This window comes from Ursus arctos, unplaced genomic scaffold, assembly GCF_023065955.2.
Source record: "Ursus arctos isolate Adak ecotype North America unplaced genomic scaffold, UrsArc2.0 scaffold_14, whole genome shotgun sequence".
Taxonomy (NCBI): domain Eukaryota; kingdom Metazoa; phylum Chordata; class Mammalia; order Carnivora; family Ursidae; genus Ursus; species Ursus arctos.
Window position 1 is genome coordinate 23,454,831 of NW_026622808.1, and position 23,263 is coordinate 23,478,093.

A 23,263-nucleotide genomic window follows, 5' to 3' on the forward strand; every position below is an offset into this window, starting at 1 on the left:
GCAACCCTGTTTGGGTAGAGTCTCTGTGTCCCCTGCGAGTGGGAATGGGGATGGGCACTCTCTGAGCCGGTATTTCCAGGCTTTTGTTCTCTGGTGGCTTTCCCTGGCAGCTTGCTGTGCCTCTTCTGAGAGTCAGAGCAGCAACGGCCTAATTTCAGCCTCTGTCACAGACCAGAGGGATTGCGGCCCATTCTCTACTAATGTTCTGGCCACTTTAACTCTGTTACTGTTGGTGCTGCTTAACCCTGCAGCGTCCCGGGATGTGGGCCTCACACCCGGTGTCCCAGCCCTCACTTCCAGGGCCGGCGCGTCTCTGTCCTTTGTGTTTCTAACACCACCATCCTCCAGCCGCCCCGTGCGCGCTCCAGAAGCTCCCGGTCTCAGTCTGGATCCAGTGAGTGCACCGGGATTCTGGTGTTCCGCGAAATGCCTGGTGGCCCGTGCACCTGGCTCACGGTCACAGTCTGCTGTTTTGTGGGTGCTGTCCTCGAGCCCCGCCCGCTCTCCCGTGCAAGTGGCTACTGCTTCCCGGCGCCCGAACTTGGCGGCTCCCTCCCCCTTTCCTTTATCTTCTGATATCTGTGTATGGTTTCATGGCTCCCCGCTTTTTCCTCAATACTCAGCGCTGGAGTTGTTCATTTGTAGAGATCCAGATGCATCTTCCTGCATCTCAGGCTGTTTCCGTGGTTGTTTAGGCTGGTCTGGTACCTATCCAGCTCGACTATGGGGACCTGCTGAAAAAGGTGTCTCCTACTCTTCCACCATCTTGATGAGGACCTTTATATCTCACTTCTTTATCCATTCATCAGTCAGTGGACATTTAGGCTCTCTCCATAGTTTTGCTATTGTTGATAATGTTGCTATAATCACCAGGGTGAATTTACTGTTTCAAATTAGTATTTTTGTGTCCTTAGGGGAAATACCTAATGATACAACCTAGAATGGGGAAGATATTTGCAAATGACGTATCTATAAGGGTTAGTATCCAAAATCTATAAAGAACTTATCAAACTCAATACCCAAAAAGCACATAATACAGTTAAGAAATGGACAGAAGACATGAGTAGATAATTTTACAAAACAGACATACAGAGGGCTAACAGACATATGAAAGATGCTCAACATCACTCATCATCAGGGAAACACACATCAAAGCTACAATGAGATATCACTTCACACCCATCGGAATGGCGAAAATGAACAACACATGAAACAGCAGGTGTTGGTGAGGATGCAGAGAAAGGGGACCCTCTTACATTGTTGGTGGGAATGCAACCTGATTCCACCATTCTGGAAAGCTGTATGGAGGTTCTTCAAAAAGTTAAATAGAACGGCCCTTTGATCCAGCAATTGCACTGCTAGGCATTTACTCAAAGAACAAAAAATACTAATTCAAAGGGGTACATGCTCCCCAATGTTTATAGCAGCATTATCTACAGTAGTCAAACTATGGGAACAGCCCAAGTGTCCTTCCACTGATACGGATAAGGAATATGTGATATATTTTATATAATAATGGAATAAGAGTCAGCCATAAAGCATGATTCTTGCCATTTGCATGACACAGATGGAGGTAAAGAGTATTATGTTAAGTGAAATAAGTCACTCAGAGAAAGATTAATACCATATGATTTAACTCATATGAGGAATTTTAGAAACAAGAGAAGTAGCAAAGGGGAAAAAAGCGAGAGAGAGGGGTAAACAAAGAAACAGACTCTTAACTACAGAGAACACACTGCTGGTTACCAGAGGAGAGATGGTGGGGGATGGGGAAATGGTTGATGGGGATTGAGGAGAGCACCTGTACTGAGCACCAGGTGTTGTATGGGTGTACTGAATCACTATATATTGCACACTTGAAACTACTATTATACTTCATGTTAACTAACTGGAATTTAGGGTGCCTGGGTGGCTCAGTTGGTTAAGCATCTGTCTTCAGCTAAGGTCATGATCCCAGAGTCCCAGGATCAAGTCCCAGGATCCAGTCCCATATCAGGCTCCCTTCTCAGTGGGGGGTCTGCTTCTCTCTCTGACCCTCCGCCATCTCATTCTCTCCTTCTTACCCTCTTTCTCAAATACATACATAAAATCTTTAAAAAAATTAACTGAAATTTAAATAGAAACCCAAATAACAAAAAAAATGTAAAAATAAATAAATGATGTCCATTTGTTGAAAATTACTATGTTTTTTTTTTCTTCCTTGGTAGTCATGTAAATAAGATGGTACCAGGTAATGATACACAGGTTTCAGAGTTTGTTCTTCTGGGATTATCAGAGGAACCAGAAGTGTACCCACTCATTTTTGGGCTTTTCCTCTCCATGTACTTGATCACTGTGTTTGGAAACCTGCTCCTCATCCTGGCTGTCAGCTCTGACTCCCACCTCCACACCCCCATGTACTTCTTCCTCACCAACCTGTCCTTTGTAGACATCTGTTTGACCTCCACCACCATCCCCAAGATGCTGTGGAACATCCAGGTTCAGGGAAAAACCATAACATATGCAGGCTGTATCAGCCAAATTTTTTTTTTCGATGTGTTTGGATTCCTGGAGGATTTACTCCTGACGGTGATGGCTTATGGCCGCTTGGTGGCCATCTGTCACCCCCTGCACTACACAGTCATCATGAACCGCCACTGTGTGGACTGCTGGTTCTGGTGTCCTGGATCATCAGTGTTCTGAATTCCTTATTACAGAGCTTAATGCTGTTGCGGCTGTCCTTCTGCACAGGCATGGAAATCCCCCACTTCTTCTGTGAACTAAAACAGGTAGTTGGGCATGCCTGTTCTGATGCCTTTAATGACATGGTGATGTATTTTGGAATTGTGATGCTGGGTTGTCCCCCTGTGGCTGGGGTCCTTTACTCCTACTCCAAGATAGTTTCCTCCATACGTGGAATTTCATCAGCTCAGGGCAAGTACAAAGCATTTTCCACCTGTGCATCTCACCTCTCAGTTGTCTCCTTATTTTATTGTACGGTGCTGGGAGTATACCTTAGCTCTGCTGCTCCCCAGAGCTCCCACGCAAGTGCCCTGGCCTCGGTGATGTACACGGTGGTCACCCCCATGCTGAACCCCTTCATCTACAGCCTGAGGAACAGAGACATAAAGAGGGCTCTGAAAAGAATCATTGGGGTTCCAATGATGTATGTGCCAATGGTCCTGGAGCTGAAGAAGTGCCCATGATTGCAGGGCTCACATCCTCAGAGTGCAGAACTGCCATTCTCCCATCAGGCTGTGGAAGCAGAATATGTTACTTCTACTTATTTCCTGGATTTCCATTTGTTTGAATTCAACTTCTGCATACATTTAAGTAACTCACTTTATTAAGCTTCTGCTACGTCTGATATACAGACAGTTTCTCTTTTATCTATTTTCATAAAATTCCAGTATTTTCTCCAACATTGGTCACAAATGTCTAGATATTTCTGTATCTTACATAGGGCAAGCTGGATTTCTTAAAAATAATTCCATTTCAAGTGACTTATACCATGCCAAGTAAATTTCCCCGATTTCCCAAAAGAATAATCATGAGTTGTATTTGTCACGTGGAAGAAACTACACTTGGCCACTAAGCCCTTCATATAACGTGTTTGTAGGTGCAAATACATAACCATAATTTTACCTTGAGTCTGTCAGCCTTTTTACATATCTGCCCTCATTACTCTTCTGATAATGTGGACTCTAACACTGTTCCCTTTAAGTCTCAGGCTCCTGACAGGAATGCTCAGGCTAGGAAAGCCCGGGCACCCCCTGCACCCCTGTGCTTGTGGACATTCCCACAGATGCTTCCCTGACCAGAGCCTCTGCTGTGGCTGCACCAGCCCTTGGGTTCTTACTGTGACTGCAAGACAGGCCTCAGCAGCACCGATCAGAGAACTCTAACAAAACCAGGTTTATTCCTTACAGGTCCTGGAGGGCACAGGGAATCCCAAAGGCCATTCAGGGAGGTCTCAGAAGGGTGAGAAAGACATTGAGAGGGAAAGAGAGAGTGGTGCGGAGGGATCTGTCTTTACTGGGAACATGGCCAGAGTGGTTAAGGATTTGTGGGTTTCATATTTTGTAGGACAATTTTATATGAGTAGAATTTGGGTGCTGAAGGGGAAAGCAGGGTCACTCACGTGTCCATATGGAGGTGACCCAGGTCTTTCTGAAGAGGTACTTCATGGCTGGGGCAGTCTCAGGGCTTATCTGGTAATAGTGTCCCACACCTGATAATATGTTTACTCAACATGGTTGTCTATGAAATGGATGCCTCAGAAATTCAAAGATTAAAGTCAGGCACCTACTCTATAAACATTCTCCTGTGTTTCCTGACTGGTCTCCTGATTTTATTCTGTGATTCAGCTCAGTGTCCTGAAAGACTATGGTAGCCACCAACAAACACTGATGAGCAAACATTTCTCTTCCAGTGGAGTCTACATGGAAAGGCAAATTTGAATAAACAGATCAACCTGATGTGTTCTAAGTGTCAGGATGACCACAAATACTAGGAAGGAAAATTTCAAGACACTCATTTTGTTACTAAACAAAATATTCCTTTTTTTCATTTTCTCTTCTTTCCCATCAAAGTTCATGCTTTGCCTCTATTTATTGAAGCATGGAAGGTTAGTGTCCACGACTGAGGGGGTTTATTTATTTATTGAGTTGAAGGGTCGGTTAGTGTCTTGTATGTTTCATCACTGAATCATCTTCCTTTCCTACTTGAAAACTTCCAATATTACCTGCTATTATGACTCAATTGTTCCACAAAATATCTCCTTTTTCCTAATATTTGTCACAAATGCTAAAGGATGGTGAATGAACAGTATCGGTATCATCCAACTCGTGCCTCCTTCCTGCTCAGAAATCTCTTCCCCCTGCATGATCAGAGGACACTTCACAGGAGAGCTTTATGTCTTGCTGGTCGTGTGGTTCAGAGTCACCAGTTCTTCTGCACAAACATCCTTCAAACTCTCCCAGTGACTCAGAAGGGAGCCCACATACAATCACTTGTTCATAACGTCAATGGAAAGAAACTTGAGTAACAGAACGATCACGACTGCTGTCCTCTTTTGTCAGATCATGTGCCACAAATAAAATGCAGCCCTTGTTTTAACTGCCTCATATCTGTTCATTTGGATTACTGTGTCAGTCACCTATGGTGCATAACAAGCTGTCCTTGTCAAATGGGACATCTCTATCATGTGGGTGGCCAAGTGCGAAGGTCAAGAGAGAATTCTTGAGACATTTTACGGTGCAAAGAAGTGCTTTTACTTTAGCATAAGGACAGGACCCATGGGCAGAGAGAGGTGCACCAGAATTGTCAGCAGTGACTGATTCTGTACTTTGGATTTTGTGGAGGGAGGGGCTGGAGATAATGTAAATTTCTAGGGAATTTCTGTCCATGACATTTACAGGACCTTGGGGGTTGGACTATTGTCAAGATAACATTGCTTTTCGTCTGATAAAACATGTACATTAAAGCAGCCATGAGTTCCTGGAGGAGTGTCACACTCTGCATGTCTCACGGTTTTATCAGGGGCTGCAGGTTGTAAGGAGATTGACTTTTAGCTACAGTTTCTCTTGTCTTTGTTCTCCTTATGAATAATTCCTTTACAATGAAATGGCATTGTATTCTGGGAAGCATTTCTGATCTCTGCTGGGCTCCATGGGTCTGGAGTCAGGAGTGAATCTCTATGTTGTATTTCTAAGGCTCATCAATGGTGTTGTATGAGGTGGTAGTGTTCTTCTGTCTCAGCTAATTCATGCTCTTATTACTACATTTCCATATGTAAGGTATTCTTCTATTTATAACTAAATGAACTTATGTGAATTATTTGAATTTCTTCCCACTGTTCCTACCTCCATGTAACACTTGCTTTCCTTCCCTGTTAAAAGAGCTCTCTCCCACACCTTCAATGGAGAGTCAGCCACCTGTGATCTAGATCCTTCCTTTAGCCATGCACCGTAGATATTTTCCTACCTAATTAAATCATTGGAGTATAATTACACACAATTAGCTGCAATTTTAATGTGTACAATTTGATGACTTATAGAAGCTACATGAAAATGAAGAGCACATGGTGCAAGTTCCTGTTTCTGTCTAATTAGAGGCTGTTACATAATGTTTATCTGCTTTGTTAGGTAATTGTTAAAAATTTCAGATCCCTGGATCTCTTTCCTTGTTTCTGAAAGCAGTGTGGAATTCTAAAAATAACTTCATATGAATATTGTAAGAAAATAATGAAATACATGGAAATTAATTTTTACTCCAAAGAAAACATACCAGTGTAGTGGTTGTGAAAAGAATGAATGGTCGAATCAACATGAAATAAAAGGATGCAAAATATGGGCACAAAATTGCAAATTACAATGGGTAGCCTTAATTTTGATCCTAAGCTCCTTTCCCATGTCACTGCTTCATAGGCCTCAGTGTCAGACCAGACATGCCATGAGGAATTCATGGCACCAGCTGATGGGGCAGAATATCTCCAAACCAATTCAATTCTCTTTTTCTTTTTTTTTTAAGATTTTATTTATTTATTTGACAGAGATAGAGACAGCCAGCGAGAGAGGGAACACAAGCAGGGGGAGTGGGAGAGGAAGAAGCAGGCTCATAGCAGAGGAGCCTGATGTGGGGCTCGATCCCAGAACGCCGGGATCACGCCCTGAGCCGAAGGCAGACGCTTAACCGCTCTGCCACCCAGGTGCCCCTCAATTCTCTTTTTCTATTTAATTGGGTTCCTTAAATGCAAATTGCCCTTCTCCAAGAGAAGCTGATGAGTGAATTGAGAGGTTTAAAGTCAGTGTCCTCGAATAGTTTGGTTGACTATGTCTATATGAGATGCCTCCTGCTGCTGTAAAATATCCCCACTAGTTGCTTGAAACAAACACGTATGTGATCTTATAGTTTTGGAGTCAGAAGCTTGGAAGGAGTCTCATTGGACTAATAGCAAGATGTCTGCAAGGTTGACGTCCTTCTTGAGGCTCAAGGGAGAATCTGTTTTCTTTCCAATTACAGTCTCTCTTGCTGGTCGCCTGATTCCTGGGCGCCTGGCTCGTCAACATTTGGAGGACCATTGTGATTACCTTCGTCCCACCTGGACAATGATAGGTAAGCTTTGTATGTTAACACAGCTGATTAGCAACCCTGTACAGTCTGCTACCTTAACCCTTCTTTGCTATAACAAATAACACAGTAAAGGCCCTGCAGATTAGGGCGGGGACATATTTGGGAGGGCCTTCCTCTGTCTACTACAAAGTCTTTATCATAAGTGTACTACTCTGTTCAGTTATGAAAGCAATAAACACGGAATTTACAGCCTCGAGAAGGAGTGAATATACTATTTCTTCAAAATTTCATGCCATGACAGTATTTGGTGACAAATGCCTAAAACTCCCCATACTTACCTCTAATGCAGGATCACAGCTTTGTTAATCAAAGAGTGGTCCATACACCAGTGTTACACGATTTCTATTCCCTTAGGTCCCCACAGTTCTTGGTCACACCACTTTGAAGAATGAAAAGGTAGACCAGATGAAGAGTGGTAGACAGCAAAGCAAAGTTTATTGAGCAACAGTATAAAGCTCCAGAGAGCGAGGGGGCCCAAGAGGCTGGGCCCCAGAGTTTCTAGGTTTAGGGGTTTGTATGACTCTTCTGCAGAACTATCTTAAGTAATCAGGGTGTAGTGAGTCATGCCAATCAGGCTTTGGTCATGTATCTGTCTACCTATTAGGTTAATGTCTCTATGATGATGGTCTTTTCTTTTTTTTTTTTTAACATTTTATGTATGTATGTATGTATGTATGTATGTACGTATGTATCTATGTATTTATGAGATAGAGAGATCGGGTCCCTGTGTACAAGCAGGGTGGGAAAGGACAGAGGAGACGGAGAATCTTAAAAAGATTCCACTCCCAGTACAGGACACAATCACAGGACCCTGAGATCATAACTTGAGCCAAAATCAAGAGTCAGATGCTTAAATGACTGAACCACCCAGGGACCACCAAAAGTCTGTATTTTAATTCATGGCCATTCCTTCTCACTGAACCCACGATAACCCTACATCATTGATGGAAAGAAATAAAATGCAGGCAATATTTATCAAGAACTTACAGTGTTCCAGGTCCTTGTATCAACCTCCCTCCCCCACCCCAGACAGAGGGAGACATTCTTTTCCTAATTTTGTAATTATAGAAGTACATTCAGCAATTTTAACTAAGCCACCCAACACCACACAATTAATAAGTAGCCAAAACAGTATTTGAACCTAGGTCACTCTGAATAAAAATTCATATTTGTTGAAAATACCCCTTTTTTTTTAAAGATTTTATTTATTTGACAGAGATAGAGACAGCCAGCGAGAGAGGGAACACAAGCAGGGGGAGTGGGAGAGGAAGAAGCAGGCCCATAGCAGAAGAGCCCGATGCGGGGCTCGATCCCAGATTGCCAGGATCACGCCCTGAGCCGAAGGCAGATGCTTAACCCTGTGCCACCCAGGCGCCCCTGAAAATACCCTTAATTGGAAAGGAAAATGTGAATCGCTCTCTCTCAATCTTTCTCTCTCCAACTCATTTCCTTTTCTGAAGTACTATCTTAGTATCAGCAGAATGCATATGGCATATACTAGAATTTGGAGTTTTAATTTTTATTTCTATTTTATTTAAATTCAACTAATTAACATAAAATGTATTATTAGTTTCAGAAGTACAGTTCAGTGATTCATCAGTCTTCTAAAAAACCCTGTGCTCATTACCTGACAAGCCCTTCTTAATGTCCATCAACTAGTTACCACAACACCCAACCACCTCCCCTCCAGCAACCCCCGGTTTGTTTCCTATACTTAAGAGTCTCTCATGATTTGTCTCCCTCTCTGATTTCATCTTGTTTTCTTTTCCCTCCTTTCCTCTATGCTCTTGTTCTGTTTCTTAAATTCCACATATGAGTGAGATCATATCATAACTGTCTTTCTCTGATTGAGATATTTGGCTTAGAATAATATCCTCTAGGTCCATCCATGTCATTGCAAATGGCAATAATTCTTTTTTTTTTTTTTTGATCGCTGAGTAGTATTCCATTGTATATATGTACCACCTCTTCTTTATCCATGCATCTGTCAATGGATATCTGGGCTCTTTCCATAGTTTGGCTGTTGTGGACTTTGCTGCTATAGACATTGGGGTACATGGGTCCCTGTGGATCACTTCATTTGTATCTTTGAGGTAAATCCCTAGTAGTAAAATTATTAGGTCATAGGGTAGCTCTGTTTTCACCTTTTAGAAACCTCCATACTGTCTTCCAGAGTGGCTGCACTGGTTTGCAGTCCCACCAACAGTGTAAGAAGGTTTCCCTTTCTTCGCATCCTTGCCAACATTTGATGTTTCCTGATTTATTAATTTTAGCAATTGTGACCAGTGTGGAGAGATATCTCATTATGGTTTTGATTTGTATTTCCCTGATGACAAGTGATGTGGAGCATTTTTTCATGTGTCTGTTGGCCATTTGTAGGTCTTCTTTGGAGAAGTGTCTGTTCATGTCTTCTGCCCATTTTTTTTTTGTTTTATTTTGTTTTTTTTTCTTATTTTTTATTTTTATTTTTATAATAATTTTTATTATATTATGTCAGTGACCATACAGTATATCCTTAGTTTTTGATGTAATGTTCCATGTTCATTATTTGCGTATAACACCCAGTGCACCATGCAATATGTGCCCTCCTTAATACCCATCACTGACCTGTCCCAGTCCCCCACCCCTCTCCCCTCTGAAGCCCTCAGTTTGTTTCCCAGAGTCCATAGTCTCTCATGGGTCATTCCCCCTTCTACTTACCCCCCCCTTCATTTGGTTTCTGCCCATTTCTTGACTGGATTATATGTTTTTTGGGTGTTCAGTATGATAAGTTCTTTATAGATCTTGGATACCAGCCCTTTATCTGTAGTGTCATTTGCAAATATATTCTCCCATTCTGTAGGTTGCCTTTAATTTTGTTAACTATTTCCTTTGCTGTGCAGAAGCTTTTTATCTTGATGAATTCCCAAAAGTTCATTTTTGCTTTTGTTTCCCTTGTCCTTAGGAATGCATCTTGCAAGAAGTTGCTGTGACTGAGGTCGAAGTGGTTACTGCCTGTGTTGTCCTCTGGAATTTTGATGGATTCCTGTCTCACACTGAGGTCTTTCATCCATTTAGAATCTATTTTTGTACATGGAATAAGAAAATGGTCCAGTTTCACTCTTCTGCATGTAGTTGTCCAATTTTCCCAATACCAGTTATTGAAAAGACGCCTTTTTCCATTGGAAATTCTTTCTTCTTTTGTTGAAGATCAGTTGACCATAAAGTTGAGGGTCCATTTCTGTGTTCTCTATTCTGTTTCAATGATTTATGTGTCTGTTTTTGTGCCAGTACCATGCTGTCTTGATGATGACAACTTTGTAATATAGCTTGAGGTCAGGCATTGCGATCTCCCAGCTTTGTTTTTCTTTTTCAACATTCCTCTGGCTACTCAGGATCTTTTCTGCTTCCATACAAATTTGAGGATTATTTGTTCCAGCTCCGTAAAAAACGAAAAAAAAAAGTTGATGGTATTTTGATAGGGATTGCATTGAATGTATAAATTACTCTAGGTAGCATAGACATTTTAATAATGTTTATTCTTCCAATCCATGAGCATGTAATGTTTATCCATTTCTCTGTGTCTTCCTCAATTTCTTTCATGACTGTTCTACGTTTTTTTGAGTACAGATTCTTTACTTTGTTGGTTAGGTTTATTACTAGGTATCTTACGGTTTTTGGTGCAACTCTAAATGGGATCAACCCCTTAATGTCTCTATCTTCTGTCTCATTGTTAGTGTATAGAAATTCAACTGATTTCTGTGCATTGATTTTATATCCTGCCACTTTGCTGAATTCCTGCATGAGTTTTAGGAATTTAGGGGTGGATGCATCCTTAGACACATATAAACTACCAAAACTGCAACAGGAAGAAATAGAAAACCTGAACACACCCATAAGCAATAAGGAAGTTGAAGCAATAATAAAAAATCTCCCAGCAAATGGGAGTCCACAGCTGGATGGCTTCCCAGGGGAATTCTACTAAACTTCTAAAGAACTATTACCTATTTTTCTGAAGCTGTTTCAAAATATAGAAATGGAAGGAAAAATTCCAAACTCTTCCTTGAGTCTAGCATTACCTTGATCCCAAAACCTGAACAAAGAACCCTCCAAAGAGGAGAATTACAGACCAAGATCCCTGATGAACATGGATGCAAAAATTCTCACCAAGCTATACTACAAAGGTGTGATCACCAAGAAATCTTGGTACCAGCACAAAAACAGACACATAGACCAATGGAACAGAATAGAGAACCCAGAAATGGACCCTCGACTTTATGGTTAACTAATCTTTGACAAAGCAGGAAAAAACATCCAGTGGAAAATTCTCTTCACTAAATGTTGCTGGGAAAATTGGACAGCTATATACAAAAGAATGAAACTTGACCACTCTCTCACACCATACACAAAGATAAATTGCAAATGCATGAAAGACCTCGATGTGAGACAGGAATCCATCAAAATCACAGAGGAGAACACAGGCTGTAACCTCCTCGACATTGGCCACAGCAACTTCTTTCATGACATGTCTCCAAAGGCAAGGGAAACAAAAGAAAAAATGAACTTTTGGGACTTCATCAGGATGAAAAGTTTCTGCACAGCAAAGGAAACAGTCATCAAGCAAAGAGGCAACCCACAGAATGGAAGAAGATATTTGCAAATTAAACTACAGATAAAAGGCTGGTATCCAGGATCTATAAGGAACTTCTCAAACTCAATACACGAGAAACAATAATCAAATTAAAAAAATGGGCAGAAGATAAGAACAGACACTTTTCCAATGAAGACATACAAATGCCTAAAAGACACATGAAAAAATGTTCAACATCATTAGCCATCAGGGAAATTCAAATGAAAACCACTTTGAGATACCACCTTACACCAGTTAGAATGGCAAAAGTTGACAAGGCAGGAAACAACAAACATTGGAGAGGATGCGGAGAAAGGGGATCCCTCCTACATTGTTGGTGGGAATGCAAGTTGGTACAGCCACTTTGGAAAACAGTGTGGAGGTCCCTTAAAAAGTTAAAAATTGAGCTATGATCTAGCAATTGCACTACTGGGTATTTACCTTAAAGATACAGATGTAGTGAAGAGAAGGGCCATATGCACCCCAATGTTCATAGCAGCATTGTCCACAATAGCTAAATCATGGAAGGAGCCGAGATGCCCTTGAACAGATGACTGGATTAAGAAGATGTGGTCCATATATGCAATGGAATATTACTCAGCCATCAGAAAGAACGATTATCCAACATTTGCAGCAACATGGATGGGACTGGAGGAGATTATGCTAAGTGAAATAAGTCAAACAGAGAAAGACAATTATCATATGGTTTCACTCATTTATGGAACATAGGGAATAGCAGGGAGATCGGTCAGAGTGGGAAGGGAAGAATGAAGGGGGGAATGAACCATGAGAGACTGTGGACTCTGGGAAACAAACTGAGGGCTTCAGAGGGGAGGGGCTGGGGGATTGGGATAGGCTGGTGATGGGTATTAAGGAGGGCACATATTGCATGGTGCACTGGATGTTATATGCAAGTAATGAATCATGGAACATTGCATCAAAAAGTAATGATGTACTGTGTGGTGACTAGCAAAACATAATAAAAAATTAAAAAGAAGTTCTCCCCAAGATACTAGCCAATAGGTTCCAATAGTACATTAAAAGGATTTTTCACCCTAACCATGTGGGATTTATTCCTGGGTGGCAAGGGTGGTTGAATATCTACAAATCAGTGTGATGACTATATTATTACAGAAAGGAACCATATGATCCTCTGAATAGATGCAGAAAAAGCATTTGAGAAAGTATAGCATTCTTTTTTTTTTTTATGAATGCATTCTTTATTTCTTGAGAGGCATGAACCCTCAAAGGCTCTGATAATACTTTTTTACACTCTGGAACAATTCATTGTATGCACTTTTTAATTGCAGGTATTTATTTTATGTGTGTGCTCTACTATCTTTTTTTTTTGGGGGGGGTCTTTCTCTGCTTGACTTATTTCACTCAGCATAATACCCTCCAGTTCCATCTGTGCCAATGCAAATGGGTGTTATATGCAACTAATGAATCATTGAACACTATACCAAAAACTAATGATGTACTTAGAGTGCCTAAATGAACATAATTTTAAAAAAGAGCATTCTTTCTTAATTAAAACTCTTCACAGTGTAAGGATAGAGGGAACATACCTTAATATCATAAAAGCCATATACAAAAAGCCCACAGCTAATATCATGCTCAATGGTGAAAAACAGAAGTTTTCCCGTAAAGTCAGGAACACATCAGAGATGTCCACTATCACCGCTGCTGTTCACACAGCACTAGAAGTACTGGCCTCAGCGATCAGACAGAAAAAGAAATGAAAGACATCCGAATCTGCAAAGAAGCAGTCAAATCCTCACTCTTTGCAGATGACATGATACTCTACATTGAAAACCCAAAAGATGGGGCTTTTTTCTTGCTGTCATCTGGGGCATATGGCCTAAGTGCCCCTTACCCGTGATATTGACAAATGCTTTGTGGTTAATTATCTTATTTAGGACATTTTGAAGAAGTTATTTCTGCAAGGGCTGCAAAGCAGAATGTCAGTGAGGTCCTGTCAACGCTGCAGAACAGGATCTGAGTGCTATTTTATTTTAGCTGTCTTGCTTTGAAAATAAAGAAACCTAATCCAGGCAGGTTACTGGGTTTTAGACTTTATAAAATTATAGCTTCGATCTAACGTAAGATACTAGGAGATTCACAGAGAAAGAAGAGAACAAGGTCAAGGAAGAGCTGTAAAAAAAAAAAAAAAAAAAAAAAACACCTGAAAGCTGGATTCACATGACCTCTAAACTAGTCTTTTGGGAACCAAATTCATTAGGAAAACATCCTTTCTGTCCAAAGAACTTTTCCACTTGGGAATCATGTGCATAGAGGCTGGAGTAACAAGAGGGAAATGAGCCTAATGAACAGATACAGGGAGCTACAAAAAGGTCCTTATCTCCAGTCCGTCAGCCTGTGCAACCTTGGACAGGAAGGGCCATGCTTCTTGTCTGTTTGTTCCAAGTCCTAATTCAGGCTGAGGGCCAATGCTTCTCCTGCTGCCTCGGCTGAGGACAGAGTTTAAGTCCCTATCATCTGCTGTCCAGGGAGGAATTCAGACTTCCACAGGACACCTTCCTGTCACACACCCAGCCAGGTGAGTCCAACACCCCAGTGGACCATGGATGACACGGTCAGAGAGAATGGAAGCCAAGAACATTGACTAGTCATCTCCTGAGAGCCAATTCAACTTAGCTCAGAGTGAGGGATCCCTATGTTTTTTGGTTTCCCTGATTAAGTTATTGATTTTTTTGGTAAGATCTGAGGTATTTCATATTCTTCCAGATAGATGTCCCTTATGCCATCATTTATTTAATAATTCGACCTTTTCCAATGAAATTGAAATACAACCTTGGCATGTCATAAATGTCCTTATACATTGAGACCTAATTTCTAACTCATTTAACAAATAAAAACTGAGAATTCTAGGAACATTATATATTATATTCTTTTATGTTTTTGACTTTGGTAATTTAATTATCAATCTATCTTGACATCATTAATGATTGCAATGTTTTATCCTATTTCAGTTCATTTTGGATTTTCATACAAATTTGCCTGGGACAGGTATTTTGAAACTACTCATTTTATGTTTTAACCAGGTTTTGTGATCCCTTCATACTTTCCATTCTATAACTTTTCATATTGTAGGTCTTTATATATTAAATGCATAAATCCACAGAACTTAGTGAAAACAACAAGTGTGAACAAAGAAGACAAAGTCCCTGCACTTTTGAATCATGAATCATACCAGTGAGGACAGAGAGCAATGCATTAAGTGTGTGTATGATATGTTGTCCACAGACAAAATGATATGAAGCAAATTATTGAGAACAAAAAGATAGAATTGTCATGGTGTGGGCAGGATTTACAGACCAATGTCTGGGGACGCCTTTGCACATTGGATGAAATCCAGAATGAGGGTTAGAGTGTGCCCATTGGGATTGTCAAAGGAGAGATCAATACACAAAGCCCAAGAATGTCAGTAAGTGATGCCGTGGAAGAAAAGGGAGGGGCTAACCTCACCTCCTGTCAGACCCCATAGAAATGAACCGGCCAAATAATGATGCAGGAGATACAGGAAAAATAAGTCTTCTATGTTGGATATAAAAATGCCCAACTTTTGTTGTATTGTGTATACTTTCTTTTGTGAAGTGTTGGTTAATCCATTTCTCATTTTCGGGGGTTTACACTATTAATACATATTTATTTATATATATATATATATATATATATATATATATAAAATTTATCCATGGGAGACTTAAGAATTGGCAATTCTGCACTTTGCAGGAGAAAGATCAGTGATCTGGCTACTTGGGTTAGATCCATTCCCAGCATAACCAGGATGGTGGGGCTGAGAAAGACAGGGGAATAACACCACATAGGGGGCCATGGTGTCCTGTGTGTGTGTGACTTTAGAGTGTAAGAAGTCCCCACAACAAGGTGCCAGGACTCATGAATCCCAAGGTGATACAACACAGGGGCCAGAACTTGATCAAGAGAGGCCACTCAAGAGGAGATCTGGTTCCATTCACGGGAGGCCTTTGCAACACAATGAACACAGAGGGAGAGGCAGTGTGGACAAGGAAGTCCCTGTGCCTTAAGGGTTCAGAGGTAGCAGAGAGGCCACTTCCCTCCTCAGCATGTCTGACAGTGTCTCTCCTCAGTCTCCCTCCTGTTCATTCCCCCTGCAGCACTGATTTTGCTTCTTTGAATTGAACCTTGGAAACAAGTACCTTCCTCAGGGCCTTTGCACTGGCCATTCCCTCTGCTGGGCACACACTTCCCCCATAATCCTTGATCTGCCTCCATCTCTTACTTGAGGTCTGTGTTCCAATGTCACAATGTTTGCAGAACTGGCCTCCACACCCATGAAAATAGCATGCCCCTTTCACTCTCTACTTTATCCCTGTTTTCATATTACCACCTGCCACATCACAAATGTAATTAATTTTCTTATTTGTTAATTTATTCTTTCTCTGTCATTGAGTGATAGGGATTTTTTTTTTCTCTAGCACCTTATACTCCTTGCCTATAGAATTCCTAAAACATTGCCAACACTCAATTTATATATCTGAAATTGGGAATAATATTTTTAATTAAAACTGAAGGATACATGGCCTTTTGGGGAAAAAAGGGGTTGGAAAAAAATCCATTACTCTCCTGATATATGGGATTCATTGAAGGGGACCAGATGCATGCACGACATATTAAAATGAACTTCTAGACTACAAAATTTAAAAAGTAGCATTGAAATCTGTGACTAATACAAGTTTGTGTTAGAATTAGTCATGCATTTTGCTTCCTTCCTTGAAGTCAACCCCACCACATGGGACCAGGCAATGGCACCCAAATTTCAGAGTTTCTTCTTCTGGGATTATCAGAGGAACCAGAACTGCAGCCCCTCCTATTTGGGCTTTTCCTCTCCATGTACCTGATCACTGTGTTTGGAAACCTGCTCATCATCCTGGCCGTCAGCGTGGACCCCAACCTCCACACCCCCATGTATTTCTTCCTGGCCAACCTGTCCTTTGTAGACATCTGTTTCACCTCTACCACCGTCCCCAAGATGCTGGTGAATATACAGACACAGAACAAAGTTATAACCTATGCAGGCTGCGTCACACAGATTTATTTCTTTATACTCTTTGCTGTTTCAGACTTTTTCATGCTGAGTGTGATGGCCTATGACCGGTTTGTGGCCATCTGTCACCCCCTGCACTACACGGTCATCATGAACCCCCAGCTCTGTGCACTGCTGGTTCTGGTGTCCTGGATAGTGTGTATCCTGAATTCCTTGTTACAAAGTTTAATGATGTTGCGGCTTTCCTTCTGTTCACACTTCCACATCCCCCACTTTTTTTGTGAACTCAATCAGATGATCCAACTTGCCTGTTCTGACACCTTTCTTAATAACTTGGTGATGTATTTTGCAGCTGTCCTGCTGGGTGGGGGTCCTTTTGCTGGGATCCTTTACTCTTATTCTAAGATTGTCTCCACCGTACATGGAATATCGTCAGCCCTGGGCAAGTATAAAGCATTTTCCACCTGTGCATCTCACCTCTCAGTTGTCTCCTTATTTTATTGCACAGTCCTGGTAGTGTACCTTAGCTCTGCTGCTCCCCAGAGCTCCCATGCAAGTGCAGTGGCCTCGGTGATGTACACGGTGGTCACCCCCATGCTGAACCCCTTCATCTACAGCCTGAGGAACACAGACATGAAAAGGGCTCTGAAAGCACTCTTTGGGAAGGAAACACTACATGACCAATTGTCAAAGGACTGAACACTTGCCTGCAATTGCTTAACCTCAGTTTCCTGAGCAAAATTTTATTGTATAGATGTTTGCATTCATTTCCTGCTACTACGTAAAATGATTATGTTAGTGTTTTAATACACATTTATGTTCTTAGCAGTCAGGGAATCAGGAGTCTGAAATGACACTCATCGGGCTAAAAACATTTCCATTTGCAAGACTTGGTTCATTCTGGAGGCTACCGGGAAGAAAGTACTTTACCATTCCAAGATCAAAATATAGTGCAAAATATGTCTAAATGTATTTCTTACTTTTTTTAAAGATTTTATTTATTTATTCAACAAAGATAGAGACAGCCAGTGAGAGGGAACACAAGCAGGGGGAGTGGGAGAGGAAGAAGCAGGCTCATAGCGGAGGAGCCTGATGTGGGGCTTGATCCCATAACACTGGGATCACGCCCTGAGCCGAAGGCAGACGCCCAAATGCCGTGCCACCCAGGCGCCCCTGTATTTCTTACTTTAACAAATGCTTCACAGGGAAGGACTAAATGACAGGTCTTAATTTACAAGAATGATATTCCTAATTGTTTGGCAAATGAGTGCTGCCGCTGAGGTAGGTAGTGGTTCAAGGTTCATACCAAATAAACAGTTGTCCTCATTGTTGGAAAGGAAAACAACAATTTTTGGTAGATAGCAGGGCAGTGTCTGCACCACAAATCAACATTTTGGAGATCTGAGGGGACTAATCCAGACAGCTTGCTCAGTCCTAGACTTTGGGGAATAGTTGAAGTCAGGGTTGGGGTAAGGTGCCAGGAGGTCTGAACTCTGGGAGCAGTGGAGTTCCCCAGGAAGGAGTAATTAACTCTGGATTCACTCAGCTATAACTGGTCTGTTGGGCACATACAATCTCCAGGATACTTTCCTTTGTGTCCACACCAGTGTCCCACGGGGAAATCATGTCCTTAGAGGTTGGGGGAGCAGGAGCAGGAGGGAAACGTGCCTCATGAACAGACAGAGGAAGCTGTAAATACCTCCTGTGCTGCAGTCCCTCTGCCTGTGCCACCTTGGGCTGGATGGGACCTGGTTGTTGCTTCTGGAGTCCTAAGGTTGGATGGATGACTTACAGCAGCCTCCTTCCTGCCGTCTTGTGTGGGGACAGAATTTAGTCACCTACATCCTCACCCAGGAGGAGCTCAGACTGCCACAAGGAGACTCCTCCTTCAGAGTTCCCATTCAGGTGAGCCCAAGAGCCCAGCAGGTCCTGCAGGAAAGGGTAAGAGACAATCCAAGCCAGGGGCATTGACCTGAGGTCACCTGACAATGACCAGCCTAGCCCAGAACCTAGAAGTCTCTATGCTCATTTGCTTGCCTGATGAGCTGATTAATGGAGTCATTGATGATGTTAAAGAAAGAAGAGAACATTGAGCTTAGCAGCGCATGGGTGATTGTTGGCAATGAAGTGAGGGGGCGGGAGGCATAAAGTACGTCCAGTAAAATTGAACACAACCAGTGAGTCTTGCAATTAAAGGGAGTAGGAATATTAGGGATGGCGGGATGTCCAATGAAGTCAGGGCATTTCATTTTGTCTTTAAATGTGGCATATTGGACTCTGTTTCCATACTGATGAGAAAGACTTAGACCAATGTATTGCTTGCAGATAGGACCTTGCAACAGTAATTCATGAAACATACTTTTCACAGCATCCCCTGTTACTCTGGGTATTCACATGAAAGCAATGATCTGACGAGGAAAACAATGTGAAGGAGCTTTGCTTTGCAATGATTTCATTACCTGAGAAGCTGAACATATTTGTGTATTAGTTATTCATTGGTTTTCTGTATTGTTCATTGTCTTTACCAGGTCTTTGCATTTGTACAGTGGGGTTAGGGGTTTTTTATTCCTGTTGTTGATTGCATTCATTCAAACAAGGAATTGAGCTGCTTTTTTTTTCTGTTTGTTTTTTTTTATTATAATAATATTTTTTATTATATTATGTTAGTCACCATACAGTACATCCCTGGTTTTTGATGTAAAGTTCCATGATTCATTCGTTGTGTGTAACACCCAGTGCACCATGCAATACGTGCCCTCCTTACTACCCATCAACAGCCCATCTCATTCCCCCACCCCCACCCCTCTGAAGCCCTCAGTTTGTTTCTCAGAGTCCATAGTCTCTCATGCTTCATTCCCCCTTCTGATTACCCCCTTTCTTTATCCCTTTCTTTCCCTACTGATCTTCCTAGTTCTTATGTTCCATAGATGAGAGAAAACATATGATAATTGTCTTTCTCTGGTTGATTTCACTTAGCATTATCTCCTCCAGTGTTTTTATTTTACCAGCTTTGCTGTTTCCATTAAGTTCTATTGTGTATGTATAGACGTAAATGTGGGGAATTGTGTATTAGTAGTGTGGGCTCAAATCAATCACTTGGTTATATGGTGTTTTCTTTATTGCTTTTTTGATTTATTATCAATCCTGAAAAATTGAGCTGTCACTAATATTCTTCACTTGCCAATCCTTGCAATAAACAAAATTGAAAATTAATGGTAACTTGTACCCTGAGTGCTAATAAATCCCCTGTATACGTATCTCCCATTTGTTTCTGCATCTCTGTCATTACCCAGGGGTCCTTTTGTCTCTGTGTGATGAGATCCATTTCTAACAGTTCCATCATCTTTGACCATCATCTCTTCTTTTCATTTGACTGAAGATACCACCTTTAGTTTCCATATTAGTCTTTATATCTTTATGTAAGAAAAAAATGATCACTTAGAGAGTGCTTGCTCCCAAGTTGTAAAAGTCATTCTCTCATATTCTTTTTATTCCAAGTCTTTGGACATTAAACTGGAAATAGTGACCCATCTTCATAGCACACAGTTATTCTTTTATGTGTTTATATACATTAGTTTTAGATTCTCATAGAATTTTGTTTCACACAGTTGTTTTGAAAACACTACACTTGACCTAATTTCATTCCTCCTGACAATCTTTATTCCTTAAGTTCTTAGTGTCTAAAACTTCTCTTCCTAGATGATGCACACATACCCATTCATCCACTGTACAAATGGATGAGTGGTATCCTGTGCTCATCATAAATGCTCTTTACCTTGTAGGGAAGTCTTTTTTTCTACCTGTTTCCATTCTTCTCTCTCAATAATATCTCATGGACTTGGCTCCAGTCAGCTAGAGATGAGCTGATTCCTCATTTCGGGGTCTGCATAGTATTTCATGATGTGGCCGTGCTACTCACACTGTGAAAGCATTTTCTTTCTTAATACATTGCTATTCTAACAATCTACAAAAATATTTAGAGATTATTACATTAAAAATCTGCTTCTCCACTGGAGGAAATATTGTTCTCTAGGGGGCACTGAAGAATGCGGAGTCCTATGAGAGCTGTCAGGAGAGGCCAGGGATGCTCTAAACATCCTACAAACCCAGGACACAGGCCACCACAGAGAATAGACTGGACCAGAATGTCAATAGTGTTGAGACGCAAACTTCTGAGCTGAAGAACATGTCTCTTTTCATGTTAATAGCTGTCTTTAGGTGTTTTCCCCATTGTAACAGTTCACATTTCTGACAACAGAATTTGAGAAAATTTTTTTGCTACCTGTTTAAAAATTCCAACCAAATCAGTGCTGGAGAAATTTCTGTGTCTCACAGGCTGATGAGTGTGCAATAGATCTCTTCTTGTTTTCTTAAACCATTACTAAACTGGAGAAAATATTTCTGCACTTGACCCCCATGTTCATTATTACATTCCCCTGATTATTATAAATCTACAATCTCTATGTCTATTCTGCAGCTCACAGCAATTCAAACGCAGTGACAAACTATAGTTTGTTGACTTTAGGTTGGATATATTCTCCATAAAAAGTTTTAAATTTTGTATAGGTAAATATGTCTGTCCATGGGAAGCTTGCAAATTTGAATGTCAGGTAGCATTTTACATTGTTTAGGGGAATGATCAGTGATCTGGACAGCCTGAGTTACTGCCGCTCCAGGTTCATCCTTGCGGCTGGGGATGAGGAGTCATGGTAGGAACACAGCCTAGGGAGCAATAAATTGGGGTGTGTGTACGTTTGTGTGTGTGTGTGTGTGTGTGCCCTGTGGAGTGAGAAGAGTCCAAGAGCTCGGGTTCATAGTCTAATATATTCCAAAATGACTCTTATAATACAAAGGTCAGAACTCAATCATCAGATGGTTCTGAGGAGGGGCTCTATTTCAATTTAAGGACACCTTTGCAAGTAGATTATAAAATACAAGAAGTATACAGTGTGGGTGAGTGACTCCTTTTTCTTGAAGTTTAACCAGCAACAAAGTGACCTACATCTTTGAAATTGCCTGACACCATTTCTCATCCCTTTTCTGCTTATTCCCCTTCGAACACTTGGTTCCATTTTTGGACTCAGTAGCTCAAAGTCGCTCAAAATAGCTCAATCCTCAGGGTCTCTGCAGACGGCATCCCCTCTGCCAGCACACACATCCCCAGACATGCTCGTGGCTCCTACCCTCTCTTGCCTAGGGTATCTGTTCAAATGTCATCTTGTTTACTGGTCTTGTCTGAACTCCAATTACAAAATGACGCTCATATCCCCTCTCTTCTTGATACCTACTCTTGTTTTCTTCATACCAATGACACCCTCTGATTTATTATTATTATTATTATTATTATTATTATTATTATTATTATTTTATGTTATGTTAGTCACCATACAGTACTTCATTAGTTTATGATGTAGTGTTCCATGATTCATTGTTTGCATATAACACCTAGTGTCCATGTAATGTGTGCCCTCCTTAATACCCATCAGCAGGATAACCCATCCCCCCAATCCCTTCCCCTCTGAAACCCTCAGCTTGTTTCCTGTAGTCCATAATCTCTCATGATTCATCTCCCCCTTTGATCTCCTCCCCTTCATTTTCCCCTTCCTTCTCCTAATGTCCTCCATGCTATTCTTTATGTTCCACATGTGAGTGAAACCATATGATAATTGTCTTTCTCTGCTTGACTTATTTCACGTAGCATAATCTCCTCCAGTTCCATCCACATTGATGCAAATGTTGGGTAATCATCCTTTCTGATGGCTGAGTAATATTCCTCAATTGTATATATGGACCACATCTTTATCCATTTATCTGTTGAAGGGCTTCTCAGCTCCTTCCACAATTTAGCTATTGTGGACAATCCTGCTATGAACATTGGGGTGCATATGGCCCTTCTTTTCACTATATCTCTATCTTCAGTGTAAATACCCAGTATTGCAATTGCTGGATCATATAACTGAGAATTCTAGGAAAATTATATATTATATTCTTTTGTGTTTATGACTTTGGTAATTTAATTATTAATCTATGTTGATATCACTAATGATTATAATTTTTTATCCGTTTTCAGTTCATTTTGGTTTTTCTTACAAATTTGCCTGGGACAGGTATTTTGAAACTGCTCATTTTATGTTTTAACCTGGTTTTGTGATCCCTTCATACTTTTCATTCTGTAACTTTTCATATTGTAGGTCTTTATATATTAAACACATATATCCACATAACTTCGTGAAAAAAACAAAAGGAACAAAGAAGACAAAGTCCCTGCACTTTTGAATCATGAATCCTAACAGTGAGGACAGAGCACAATGAAATAAATGTGTGTATGATATGTCCACAGATAGAATGATATGAATCAGATTACTGAGAACAAAAAGATAGAATTGTCAAGTGTGGGCACGATTTACAGACCAATATCTGGGGACGCCTTTGCACATTGGATGAAATCCAGAATGAGGGTTAGAGTGTGCCCATTGGGTTTGTCAAAGGAG

General features: G+C 41.0%; 1 protein-coding gene across 1 annotated transcript; it reads left to right on the top strand.

Annotated features, from left to right (window-relative positions):
- The first annotated feature begins 16,517 nt into the window (after window positions 1-16,517).
- LOC113249197 (olfactory receptor-like protein OLF4) lies at window positions 16,518-17,471 on the top strand. Its single transcript, XM_044380882.2, has one exon. It carries the CDS (start codon window positions 16,518-16,520, stop codon window positions 17,469-17,471), a length of 954 nt encoding a protein of 317 aa, XP_044236817.2.
- Window positions 17,472-23,263: the final 5,792 nt, after the last annotated feature.

Coding starts and splice junctions, on each gene's coding strand:
- LOC113249197 (XM_044380882.2), top strand. CDS start 16,518: ATGGGACCAGGCAATGGCACCCAAATTTCAGAGTTTCTTCTTCTGGGA.